Genomic DNA, 14,271 nt, shown 5'->3' on the forward strand with positions numbered 1-14,271 from the left:
AGACCATTTAAACTTTTCTTATCACATCTCTTATTTGCCACATTTTGTTGCATCATGTTACGAATGTACAGAGCATATGAGGCATTGGGCAAATATCACGAAGGGCACCTATGTTATTACGAATTGATAAAGGATGCAAGAATGTCAAGAGGATTCATCACGCACATTGTTGTGTCTGGATTTTTACCAAAAATCTGGTTCATGATTGAAACACACCATGGGGCATATCAACAACAACCGGCGATAATTATCGCTAAGCGCACTTAGCGCTGGGATAATTATCGCCGGCTAGCGTGGATTTTTATCGCTGAGCTAGCGTGCTATTAGCAACGCTTATCTCAAAAGCGATAAAAAACCTAGCACTAACTGCCTAACGTGAGATTATCGCTGGAAACCCAGCGATAATCTCGCGAAATGTGGTGTTAGCTTGTTGATAGGGCCCCACAAACATAGCCATGATATCCACCTTCCATAGGATATCATGGCTAAGTCAGTCCTGAAGCAGGCGTAAGGAAAGTAGCGATAACAGGGGTTATCGCTACTTTTCTTGCCGCTATGCTTCATAGCGTGGGGCTTGATGATAGGAGAAATGTCGCTTAACGACATTTCTCCTGTCATATTAGGTCAGGAATGCCCACTTTGCATCTCATTAGAGATGCAAAGCTGGGCGTTAAGATTTTGTACGCTAAAGCAAGGTTTCACGCGTTAGCGTGACCTTGCTAATTAGGCGATCAAATTATCGCCGATTTTTGGCCAAAAAAGGCCGCAAAAGCGGCAATAATTTTCTATTGCCTCGTTCCTTATATGCCCCCATGTGTGTTGGGTGTATCGATGTCAGGGACCGATCCCAACTCCTGGCACACATATGATTCTACCCCTGGGGACTTTCCTGGTAAATAAGGAATCCACTGCCAGAAAGGAAATACTTCTTAATTTTCTTTTGTTGTTATCTTGTGTCTCATCGTCTTTTTGCAGGTTAGACAATCGTTTTTACTACAAAACAAGTAGGTATGCCCGGATAGGCGTGACCTAATATGCTCAAAATGTGGGGTAGTTAATTCACACTTTTTTGTATCTGCAGTAGCTCTGCAGATCTCTTATAAACCACAGAGGCTTGGAACATAACAACCCACACTTTATCTCATTAGCTACTTGGGCACATTATCGACCCGCATAAGTAGCACCAATCATTATGGCCTTTTAACCTGACAGGGGAGTCAATATAATAAAGGTAAGTCTGACATCCCCTTGTCAGTTTTAGCTCACTATCAACACACCTCAATCATCATCCCAATTCGGACACCCCAGCACTCATCAGACGGCAACCATAACAAAAGATCTCCGTGAAAGTTACCCTTTGGGGGACCAGTAGGGCATTGCAGCGCTGGCCTGATAAGGAGCACCTGCCTGATGATAAAGCATGACATCCCTAAGGATGTGTGAGGGCAACAAGAAACAGTCTTGTTGACTGCCCCCCTTCTGATTTGCCTAGGACCGATAACCTTTTCCCCCCGACCTTGATTTGATTATAGTTTTGGAGCACAGGCACTGGACCTTCATCCGCTCCCTATACCCCCCTCTGTTTTTTGATACTTGAGGAGGAAATACACTTTCTAAACCAATACTGTAAGGATGCCCTTGTGAAGACAATCACTGCCAGATGGTTAATAATCAACAGTAGCTGCATGAAAAAGGTGGAGTAAAATGTCACTATGAAAAAGTTGGAATAGCATTGAAATAAGAAAATACCTGTGTTAAATATGGTGCCAGAGTACAAAACACCCAATGTCCAAAAGAGTCGCCTGGTTCCACAATGACTGACACCTGCTGATAATATTGTGGTTAACTAAGGCTGCCAGGTAAAGCCACAAAATTTGCCTGACCTCATGATGGCAGGACGTGTAATGCTGCGCCGCCTAAGTACTTAAGCGTTCTTGCAAATGATAACTTCTTATAAGTAAGAGGCAGGTCCCCTACACTGATGAAGTGTGCTGCAACCTTTGGGTGAGGCTCTGTGATGATCGTCATTATCAGCATAATGAAGGCGTTGGTGTGCTGTTGTATCTGTCAATGAAGCTGCCGTTTCTGAAGAACACAGGAGCGCAGAGGCCCAGCAGAATGCAGTGGCAGGCTAGCGGTTGCAACAGAATGACAAAACCTCAGGTCTTGACTCCCACTTTTCACCAGTGAAATGAGGATTCAGCCACAAGCTGAGTTGAGTTTTTCCTTTTGTTCATTCAGTAGTAGAAAAGATGCAGTGACCACCAGCACCTCACCACAACTAGCTCAATGGCCACCACTTCCTAAAATCCCCATCCCATTCCAAAGTCCATGTAAAACCCAGAGTTCAACAGCAGTCCTCAAAGGTGTGCTCCAATCAGAGGGCACAGCACACACAAAGATCAGCTTAAGGATTGCTTTGCTGTGCTAATCCTCCTGATTAGATGCGTAGAACAAAGTGGCGGGGCACAGTCCCTGATGACAGGAGTCTTTAAAAGAATACTTACAAGTGGTCCCCAGTGCTCATTTCATATGTGTGATTTATTTGAGGCTTGTTGGACCTGGCCCTTTTGGCAGGTTCACCCCTAAACATTTTGCATTTATCCTGCCCTTTTTCCATATGTAGTGTAAGTAGATTTATGCCTCTAGGCACTTTAGCACTGTGTCCCAGTATAAAGTGCGTGCGCTCTATGTTACATTTAGTGAGACTGGCCTGCCCTCCCATAGGAATGCATGGGGGATATGTGTGTCCATGGTAGTTCCTGATGTGAGAGGAGTGCAGGGGCGAGTTTGGTATGTGCGAACTCGTGAGAATTAAAGCTGCGCAATGGTGTGCGCAGATTTATTGTGACTGGTGGATGAGTGCCACTTCTAGAAGTTGGCATGTCTGTGTGCTGTGTGATGTGAATTGCCTGTCTGGCTTGTCATTGACAGGAGCTGAGAGGGCTGGGGAATTCCAGGAGCCGGGGTGAGTCTGCCCGGTGGTGAATGGAGAGATCTGCATGTAGATGGGAGGGAGGAGTTGCACCTGGGACCTGAATGGGGCTGGGCCTTCCCTTCACAGTGCTGGCTCCACCTCCTGTGGTGCGTCTGATGTCCCTGGCCTGTCCTGTGAATAGAGAGGGGAGCTGAGCAAAACAAAGTGCTCCTGAACCAGTTGTATCTGGTTCTCCCCTTGCCCTACAGTTGTAAAACAAAGGATTTGCTGATATAAATAGAGGGGCTGTGACCCCATGACAATATTCTTGTTCTAGACTTGAATCTACCAGGGGCGTGCTGCTGCTGGGGCTCAGGGAAAGGCTTGCCTCCCTGGGCCCTGCCCTGCCCCTGGATGCCTGGAGGGCTTCTTTTGGGACCCTTCTGCCTTGCTTTTGTCCCAGGACCCTGCAGAGATTTTTGCTGCCCTTTTGCGCCCTGGGAGCGCTTTGTTTCCATTGCAGCCCAGAGCTGTAGTTGTCCTGAAGAGGAGCCCTATCTTTGGAAATGCCCAGCTGATGGAGAGCGCTTCGTTCGCTTTTGCTGAGCCCCTGGCCCCTGTCTGCCAGGAGCGTGGGCTGCGCAGCGCGGCGCTGCCGACCAAGAGAGAGGGAATCCCCCGGCGTGGGGATTCCCCCAGCAATACTTGAAATGGCGGGTGCCCGCTCCGCATTCTTGGGGAGCTTTGCGGGTGCCCACCCCGCTACATATTTTAATTTGGGAGGGAGACTACCCCTCATTGTCCACCTTAACTTTGTTCTTGCCTGCGGGTGCCCACCCCGCATTCTGCCCTTGAGAAATCACCGCCGCGGCCCTGGGCAGTGAACTGAAAGAAGGCGTGTCTGCCTGACCGTGGGCGGGGCTCCACGGACGGAAGCAGGAAGACGTCCGGAGCCTGCCCACGGAGAAACCCGGGCCCGAGAGAGTGGACCGGGCAAAGCGAAGAGAAGTCCTGGGCCCTAGGAGAGGACCCAGGTGAAGGGCAGTGATAAACCGGGTGAAGCTAACCTGGTAGCCGGGTGCTGCCTCGCATTCCCAGCGGGGCTCCCTTAGCGGCTGGGAGCCTCGGGAGCCCCGGGGGAAAAGCGAGACGGTCGGTGTTGGCAGAAAGCCCTGGTCCCAGAAGAGGGACCGGGTGAAGAGGAGACCGGAGGAGCGGAGTCCCCGACAGAGCCCGGTGAGTGGGACCTAGGCAGTCCTCTATTCTTTGTTGTGGTGCCCGCGCGGCACCGGGGCAGTCTGGTGTGGTCTTGGCGGCCCCAAGAGATAGTGGGCCGGCCCCATGACGGGCACAGCGATCGAGAGAGGGCCAAGAGGGGCCCATGCCCTCCAGTTTCTTTGTGGGGGTATGTTGTGTCGCCAGAGCGGGCCCACCGTAGCGGGCCGCTCCAACATATGGGTTCCATTGTTTGCAGAGCCTACGTGGCTCCACCGACGGGACCAGTTTATTTAAAAGCCCTATGGGGGGCCAGAGGGCCCCGTGTGCCGGTTCCCTAGTATCATGTACAGCTGCCCCGCTTGTTAGAGGGCAGCTGCCACGTTTCATGGGCATATTTCTTTTCAGAGCCTAGATGGCTCCAACGTGTGCCTTATTTCCAGAGCCAGATAGCTCCAACGTTGGGCACAGTGATTTCAAGGGCCAGTGAGAGCCCATGCCGCATTTTAACTTTTACAGCTGGTAATTCAAAAGGGGGGACAGAGGGGCTATATTTAAGGAGGTCCAATGTACGTGCCCCAACAGACTATATCAAAAAGGGTACAGAGTTCCTCAATTGTTAGAAGAAAGAGATGCGATCAGTAAATGGCATGCTCATTTACCAAAGTAGTTGATAGAAGGTAAAGAACCAGGGCAATTCCTTGAGGTGGAACTAATGCTCTCACACACCCAGCAAGCTAGGTGTCATGCTTCATCATATGAGCATTGCCCCTCGTAAAGGCGGCGCTGCAATCCTTGACGGGCACCCGAAACCGGGGCTCTTTGTCGGGGATCTTTTGTTCCTGCCGATGTTTGCATGGGTGTGGGGGGCCTAATAAGGAAAATGTAGCAGAAGTGTGTAGTAGTAAAAAGGGTTGGTCAGTCCTAATAGTACTTTATTCGTAAGGTAGACTACCCTATTAAAATGTGTAGAGAGGCTAAATGCTAGAAATAAGGTGTCTAGGCGTGAAGCTCTACTCTAAATTGATCGACATGTTTCTCGCCATGTTAGTCAGGAGGATCTAAGGCAATTCTTCAGGATCAATAGCTGTCTACATTTAAAAATGGTGATGTGTACTCTACATACCACGTCCGATGCTGCGACCTGTGAATATGAAGTGACAACATCAATGGTACAAACAATTGCATCTCTATCTAGAACACATAGTGTCAGCACTGGTGTGCACAACGCACCGTGTAGAACGTGGTGATAGCAATCTGCTTCAAGGTGCACTATAAGGAAGAACAGTGCACTGTGAGTGAGAAGGGTGTTTGGTGTGCTCGATTTATTAACACGCTAGAGCTGTGACAAATAAAATTAATCAGGGGGTCCACTCACCTAATTTTTTAACTAAATGCGCTCGCAACGGAGCTGGCGGCTTAAAAGGACACCAATTGGGTCCTGCGATAAAAAGAGGGAGCAGGGGAGGGGTGAAAAATGGGGGAGAAAGGACAACTACTGACAATCAAGGTATACAGATCAAGGAAAACATAGTTGTTACCTCTAGGTAATCTAGGTAATGGTGATAATAGTACCGTTAAAATGATAAAACGGGGAGTCAAAATGTATCACAGTTATCAGTTGACCGGAATAGTCTTAGTCTAATGGCTGGCCAGATCAATTCAGAAAGAGTCTGTAGCCAATCAACTGATTTTGCACACCAAAAGTGGCGCGATCACATAAAAACAGTATTCAGTAAATGATTAAGGCATGAGCTGTACTTACCAGCGCTAACGAGCGCTTCGCATACAGACCTACCCAAGCCGCCAGAGTCCGGGGTGGTAATGGACTGAAGCCGCCATCGGAAAGATATCCGGCAACAAGTGGGTGTGGGCATGACGTCATCACGGTCAACGTCGCGTGATGACTCCATTGGTTGCTAGGAGCCCAGTATCGACGCTAATGCGTGTTACCACAGCGTCTGCTAGTCGAATCTTATTGGTTGTTGGGTCAGTGCTCACTAATGTCCCGTGTTTGTTGTAACGAAAGTAGTAGGGAGAGGGCGGGGTGATATATCAGGAAGGTATAATAGTCTATTGCGACCCCATAAGTGAGTGTCCCAATATTATATAGGTCGTGATTTCGAAGGGTTTATTAACCTATATAAGTCTCACTGGTTACTAAAAGCCCAATATCGCCGCTGAAGTGTGTTGCTACAGTGTCTAGTACATACTGTCCCGTGGTTGTCGTAGCGACAGCGGTGGAGAGGGAGCGCTTGGTGACTACTAGGGATGATATATGAGTCTTTATTCTTTATCCTTTCCAACCCCATAAGTGGGCGTCCATATCTTAAAAAGATCTTTATTTAGAATGTTACATGCCTCACGGAAATTGGGACGTTATGGAGTGGGTACCCATGGATAGGGGGTGGTCAGTGTTTAATCGTTAGTGTGATCGTCATTCTTAGTAATTCACTTTCAGCAAAAATCTCGACTAGTCATGGGCCACGGCCTCGAGTGGCTAGTTTATGGGAGAGCACTCCAAGGGATATCATCATTGAGTCCGGTGGAGTCACATGACAGTCTATGCACCCATCTTTGTTCTACTCTAAATAAGGCATTCTTGGAAATGTTGGTGTGGGATTCTAGAATAATCCAATGTATTGTATCGGGGGAATGGTGTGACTCTACAAAATGTCTATAGAGTTTGGTTGTTGTACGTTGGCAACGTATGTTACTCCTATGTTCTATGATACGTGTTTTGACTGTTCGCATTGTCATGCCTACGTATTTCAACCCACATGGACATGTAATCAAATAGATGCATTGTTTGGTGTTGCAGTTGGTATGCTTTTTAATGTGCCATTTGAAATTTGGGAGTAACATGACCTCCTTTGTGATTGTGGTTAGATCACATACTGTACATGTACCGCATGGAAAATGGCCATGGACTGGGGGTAGACCCCACAGGGTAGTCTGTGTTGGGGTAATCTTTCTCTTAGGTCTGGTGTGGATTAGCATGTCTCGAAGGCTACTTGTTCTCTTATAGGCAAATCTGGGTCTCGGTATCTGTAGATCTCCTGTATTGAGAATTCCCCAGTGTCTCAGAATGACCTTCTTGGTCCACTTTGAATTAGGTGTGAATGACGTGACGCATGTCATAATGTCCTCAGGTGGTTTGTGGTGTACCTCAAGTAAGGATTCTCTAGGATTATTGAGGGCCCTCTTCATAGAGTCTCTTACTACTTTGTGAGGGTAGCCTCTAGTCTTAAGGTTAATGGCTAGAGAGGTTGCTTCAACTTTGTAGTCCCTAGTCGTGGTACAGTTACGTCTAATTCGTAAAAATTGACCAATAGGGAGATTATCTCGGAGGGCTTTTGGATGGTAGCTTTGATATAAGAGAAGACTGTTGCGATCAGTAGGTTTCTTAAAAAGATTGGTTGAAAGCTGTCCCTCTGTTAGTCTAATGTTCAGGTCAAGAAAAGCTACTGTTGTATCCGAGATCATGTGGGAAAATTTAAGAAAAGGATTCTGTTGGTTAATCCATTGTATAAAGGCTTTACAGATGGCAGCGGACCCTTTCCAAAAGATTAAAATATCATCAATGAACCGTTTCCACAGGACAAGATGTTCCCGAAACGGATTTTGGTCAGTGTTGATGATTTCTGCCTCAAAAGCTGCCATATAGAGGCAGGCTAGACTAGGAGCAAACGTGCTCCCCATCGAAGTTCCTTGACACTGATGGAATAGTTGCCCTTGATATTCAAAGAAGTTCTCTGTCAAAGCTATGGAAGCCAGGTCCATTATGAATGTGGTCGGAGTGGGAGAAGACCATTCCAATGAGTTTAGGGCCATCTCTACTACTGTGAGGGTGTCACCCTGAGGAATATTTGTGTAGAGGGCCTCTACGTCAAGGGTTATTAGTAAGTCAATGCATGAAGAGTCTTCTATTGAGTCGATTATACGGAGGATGTCCGTTGAATCTCTAATTAAAGACGGTATTTGTTTCACCAAAGGTTGGAGAAAATGATCCACAAATTTGGATAGGGGTTCAAGTATAGAGCCAATCCCTGACACTATGGGTCTCCCTGGGACCGGACTAGTACCCTTATGTATTTTGGGTAAGGTGTAGAAGTAAGGGGTCCTAGGTTCTATTGTGTTCAGGAATGTAGCCTCTTTCTTGCTTATCCACCCATTGGCAAGAGCCTCGTTAACTAACATCGAAATGATATTAGCAAGTCGAGGTGTAGGATCAACAGAGATAGGAGCATAATACCTATCATTATTCAATTGACGTTTGCATTCGCTGTCATAGTCTTCTCTAGTCTGGATCACAGTGGCTCCACCTCAAGGAATTGCCCTGGTTCTTTACCTTCTATCAACTACTTTGGTAAATGAACGTTTACAGCTGCCCAGCAAGTAGTGGGAATTTGTATTGTTTAGGTCTTTTCATTTTAGGGGACATGTTGAATCCAGGAGTAAGACGCACTCCTTCGCCCCCATCTCTTCCTACACAGCTGCGCAGCACTTAGTGCCAGCTGCTACGTTTAGGCCTGCGCAAAGCGCGCAACCTTGACTGTCGCTGCATTGGCAGCAGCCCTGACTTTTGGACAGAGGGCAGGAGAGCCCCCTTTGGGACGGCCAGTTGGCCAGGGGGAGTGTTAGGTTTATAGGGCGCCAGGCCCTACTGTGATTTTGGGTGCTAGGAAATGTGATTCCTGTAGAATGATTTACGCAGTTGTGTTGATACCTCTAAATGTGTTTTCTGATTATGAGGTTGGTTCGCAAATTATGGTTTATGCTAGTGAGAGTTTTTCCCTAATGTAGTTATACTTAGGAGGTTAGGGTCTAATGCGTTTTGACTGGTGAGATGATGGCCTCATGTGTTTATGATGGGGAGGTTGGCGCAGAATGTAATGTGCGCCTGATGTTATACTGAGCCTAATGTAGTTGATGTTACAGGCTGATGCTAAGTGCGGTGATTACCAGTAGTACTGGTTGTGTTCTATGTTTATGCTAAATTCTACATTTACTAAGTTCACTTTTTGATCGTACTGACAGTGGTCCAGTTGGCCCTGTCAGGTGTACATAATCCCTTGTAAATATGACCTAGTGCCAGGTGGCCCCATGTATAATATGTGCTTACCATTCTAATGTGTTATGATAATACAAAGGCTATTTTGATATATAACCTTGTGTGGAGTTTCTTTTGTGGTGAGCCTAGGATGTTGTTGCTGTGTGCGTACGCAAATGCTTTCCACATTGCCTCCGGGATGAACCTGACTGCTCGTGCCAAGCTACCAAGGGGGTGAGCAGGGGTTATCTTTGGCGTGTAACTTCCGTGCCCTGACTAGAGTGGTGGTTTCTGCCTGGCTTTGGCGCACGCCTTAGCCAGCCAGAAATCCCATTTCTAACAAGGCTTGATGTGAAAAGGCAAAATTTGCAGTAATGTGTTAATCTAACACCAGATGCGTGATACTTAGCAGGACTGCCACTGTACTCATGTAATACTGGTTCTATGGTACATGATCCGCAAAAAGAGACACGACTTTCTTTTATGTATTTATTTCGCTTCATATCAGCACAATATTTCACACTCAGTGTAATTCACCATCGTATTTATCGGTGGCAAACTAGGGTCCAGGTCAGGCAGGTTGCAAACTCTCGATTTACAATTGGCAACCACTGTTGGTGACCTGCCTCTTAATATATATGGCCATTACATTCTCTGGCTACAACAAGAAACAGAACAAATGACACAGGTTCAACAAGGGAGAGAAACTGGACGACCAAAACTGAGACTTAGAGAGATGCCAATGCAGTGCTTGCATCATCCACTCATTCTTCATGTGGAACAGATGTACCTCCATAGGCATGAACTTCTGGGGAGCTGTGGCACAGCAGCTTCTCCTGTGTTAGGCATTTACTGCAAGTAATTATTGGAAAACACAAATAAGTTGTTGAACTGTGAGAAGACTTGTCCATCACTGAATAGCAAAATTCACTCAGGGTTTCATGATATTTAATAAATAAGAACAATGCAAATTTACTGTGATGATTATTTGCATAATGTTTGATCATTCTAGAATATCCATGACTTTTACTATTTTTGTGAATAGTCGAGCCCAGCCCCATGATAGAATTGGTCAGAAGTACTTTGGGGTCATTCAGACACCAGCAGTTAGTGCATAGAGGCTGCTGGGGCTGCAGAGGTGCCATCTCCACCCATGCCATGGCAGACCACCCATTTTAATTTGATGTAACTGATGCAGCAGAATTCTTTTTTGCTTCTCACAAACAATCCCCTTAAGCAGAGATTTATTTCTAATAAAAACAAACAAGCCCAATGTCTCCTGACATGCAGGGAGTTTCCCCCAGCCCACGGAAACCACTGTTGTTTTTCCCTGCCCGGTTTCGCCATGTCTCCCATGGCAGACACAGGCAGGGCAGATCTGCTTTGGGAGGCCCACCCTAGACAGAGTGGGGCATATTTATAACCCCCTTCGGTCGCTAGTGCATCACTATTTGTGACGCACCGGTGGTGCATTCTGCTGCCCATATTTACAAGGACCCCTAAAGCCACCCTGCGTGGCTTTTCGTGTCCTTAAAAAAACAGCCGCCTTTCACTCAGCACTTTGCGTGAAAGGTGCGTGCCATGGGTGTTGCTGTGGGTGTTCCCAGCAAACACTTATGGCTTCTGTCGTATTCCCAGATTTACAAACTTTCGTAAACCTATGAATGCAGCAGAATGCTATGCCACCACATGGGAGGCAACGAGGAGAAATGTTTTCATTTCTTCAAATTTTTTCCTCTTTCTATGCGTGCTGCATTCTGCAGCACACATAGAAAGAAGAAAGCATCTCTTGTGATTGTTTTTGTGCATGAAGGTGTTCCTTCCTATAATAAAGCAATCTCCCCTAAAACGCAGCACCCTGTCACCATGGTGCAAGGGTGCCTGCGCAGGCACATGGCAGCCAATGGTGCGCCAGCACAGGGGAGAACTCAGGGGTGCGACATATCATAATAATGCACATTTGTAAAGCGCGAACAATCACCCTTAATGGTCTCTAGGCTCTGGGGGCCGTCGGGAAGATTAAGCAAGCTATTGCCCAGAGTCACATGGTGGTGGGCTAATCTTTCGCGGCGCCGGGGATCAAACCGTGATCACCATATTCCAGAGTCAGTCGCACTGGCCGCGGCGCCACACCTCTTCCCACCATTGTAAATATGACACATCCCTATGCTTTGAAAGTGACTCAGTGTGGCACAGACATAGGGATTGCCATTCCACAATGAGTCACTTTCTTGTAGATAAGGCCCAGTGGGTTTAATGATGCATCAAAGGCAAAGACCTTTGACAGATGACTTATTGTCAGTGGAGGCAGCACCAGCAGTTAATCAGCAGTTGTCCATCTCCAAATAAGAGGGGGAACTATGAGTTTCCCAGAGCAGTACCCCACTAATTTACACTAGGACTCCTCCTTGGTACAAGGCTGATGTCCTTTCTCTTCCCTATTACAATGGTGGGAGAGGAGGCTATTTATTAACTGGCAATACTGCCTGTCATTATTGGGCATCTACAGGAGGCCCTGAAATGCCAATTAGCAGCAGGATTGCCACTCCACCAACTGCTAAATGACCCTATTTGTATTCCACTGAAAGGGCAATGACACATGTCACTACTACCAAAGTTAAATGGAGGGAGACAAGGCTATTTGTTAATTGGCACTAGTGCCCTTAGACACATGTCACTACTACCAGAGTTAGATGGTGGGTGATGAGGCTATTAATTAATTGGCACTAGTGCCCCATGGCACGTCACTACCACCAGAGTTAGATGGTGGGAGACAAGACCATTTATGCATTGGCACTAGTGCCCAATCACATGTGATTACAACCAGAGTTAGATGGTGGGAGACAAGGCTATTTATTAATTGGCACTAGTGCCCCATGGCACATGTCGCTAATACCAAAGTTAGATGGTGGGAGATGAGGCTATTTATTAATTGGCACTCGCGCCCTTCCACACATGTCACTACTACCAGAGTTAGATGGTGGGAGATGAGGATATTTATTAATTGAAACTCATGCTTTTCCACACATGTCACTATTAACAGAGTTATATGGAAGATGAGGCTATTTATTAATTGGCACTCGTGCCTTTTGACACGTCACTGCTACTAGAGTTAGATTGTGGGAGATGAGGTTATTCATTAAATGTCACTAGTGCCACATGACACGTCACTACTACCAGAGTTAGATGGTGTGAGATGAGGCTATTTATTAATTGGCACTAGTGCCTTTTGACAAATGTCACTGCTACCAGAGTTAGATTGTGGGAGATGAGGTTATTTATTAATTGGCACTAGTGTGCCATTACACATGTCACTACTACCAGAGTTAGATGGTGGGAGATAAGGATATTTATTAAATGGCACTAGTGCCCCATGACACGTCACTACTACCAGAGTTAGATGGTGTTAGATGAGGTTATTTTTTAATTTGCACTAGTCCCCCATAACACATGTCACTACTACCAAAGTTAGATGGTGGGAGACAGAGCTATGTATTAAATTGCACGTGTGCTATTCCACACATGTCACTACTACTAAATTAGATTATGGGAGATGAAACTATTTATTGATTGGCACTAGTGCCCCAAGACATATGTCACTACTACCAAAGTTAGATGGTAGGAGATAAGTCTATTTATTAAATGGCACTAGTGCCACATGACACGTCACTACTACCAGAGTTAGATGGTGTGAGATGAGGTTATTTATTAATTGGCACTAGTGCGCAGTGACACATGTCACTACTACCAGAGTTAGATGGTGGGAGATGAGGCTATTTATAAATTTGCACCTGTCCCCCATAACACGTCACTACAACCAAAGTTTGATGGTGGAAGACAAAGCTATTTATTAATTGGCACTCGTGCCCTTCCACACATGTCACTACTACTAAATTAGATTATGGGAGATTAAACTATTTATTGATTGGCACTAGTGCCCCAAGACACATGTCACTGCTACCAAAGTAAGATGTGTGAGATGAGGCTATTTATTAATTGGCTCGAGTGCCCTTCCGCACATGTCACTATTACCAAAGGTAGATGTGGGAGGCGAGGTATTCATTAATTGGTACCAGTACACATTTCACTACTGCCAGTTAGATGGTGGGAGATGAGACTATTTATTAATTGGCACTAGTGCCCTTTGACACATCGCTACTACAAAAGAAAGATTGTGGGAGATGAAGCTGTTTATTAATTTCCACTAGTGCACTTCCACACATGTCACTACTACCAAATTAGATTGCGGGAGTCAAGGCTACTTATTTATTGGCACTAGTGCCCTTGACACTTGCCACTACTACCAAATTACATTGTGGGAGGGGAACCTATTTATTAAATGACACTACTGCCCTTGACACTTGTCACTACTACCACCAAAGTTAGATGGTGGAAGACAAGGCTATTTATTAATTGGCACTAGAGCCCCATGACACATGTCACTACTACCAGAGTTAGATGGTAGGCCATGGGGCTATTTATCAATTGGCAGTAGTGCCCTTTGGCACATGTCACTACTACCAAAGTTAGATGGTGGGAGTCTAGGCTATTTAATTAATCGCACCAGTGACCCCTGACACGTCACTACACCTAAGGTTAGAAGGTGGGAGATGAGACTATTTATTAAATGGCACTAGTGCCACATGACATGTCACTACTACCAGAGTTAGATGGTGGGAGATGAAGCTATTTATTAATTGGCACCAGTGTCCTTTGACACGTCATTACCATCAAAGTTAGATGATGGGAAATAAGGCTGTTTATTAAATGCCACGAGTGCCACATGACAAGTCACAACTACCAAAGTTAGATGGTGGGAGATGAGGCTATTTATTAATTAACACTAGTGCCCTTTGACACATGTCGCTACTACCAGAGTTAATAGTGGGAAACAAGGCTATTTAATAATTGGCAGTAGAGCGCTGTGTTATGGGCATCATCGGGAGTTGTGAAAGGGTCTGCCAGTGGCCACAGCTGTACCTGAAAGTGTGCATGAATCCCACAAACTGACTTTCAGCAGTGAGTGGAAAACTATGTCAGAGCTTTCATAAATGTAAGTTTTTTTTTTAAATACAATAAATGTATA

The 14,271-nt window shown here is 46.0% G+C and overlaps 1 protein-coding gene across 1 annotated transcript in view; it reads right to left on the bottom strand.

Annotated features, from left to right (window-relative positions):
- Nucleotides 1–9,673: 9,673 nt before the first annotated feature.
- LOC146859671 (embryonic protein UVS.2-like) overlaps nucleotides 9,674–14,271 on the bottom strand; it is a 33,910-nt gene continuing 29,312 nt past the window's right edge. Inside the window, exon 13 of the mRNA XM_085643420.1 lies at nucleotides 9,674–10,037. Within this exon, the coding sequence (XP_085499546.1) occupies nucleotides 10,027–10,037 (11 nt within the window). The 3' untranslated portion in view covers nucleotides 9,674–10,026. The remainder of the gene's footprint in view (nucleotides 10,038–14,271) is intronic.

The sequence above is a fragment of the Triturus cristatus genome, chromosome 3_1 (assembly GCF_964204655.1).
Source record: "Triturus cristatus chromosome 3_1, aTriCri1.1, whole genome shotgun sequence".
NCBI lineage: Eukaryota > Metazoa > Chordata > Amphibia > Caudata > Salamandridae > Triturus > Triturus cristatus.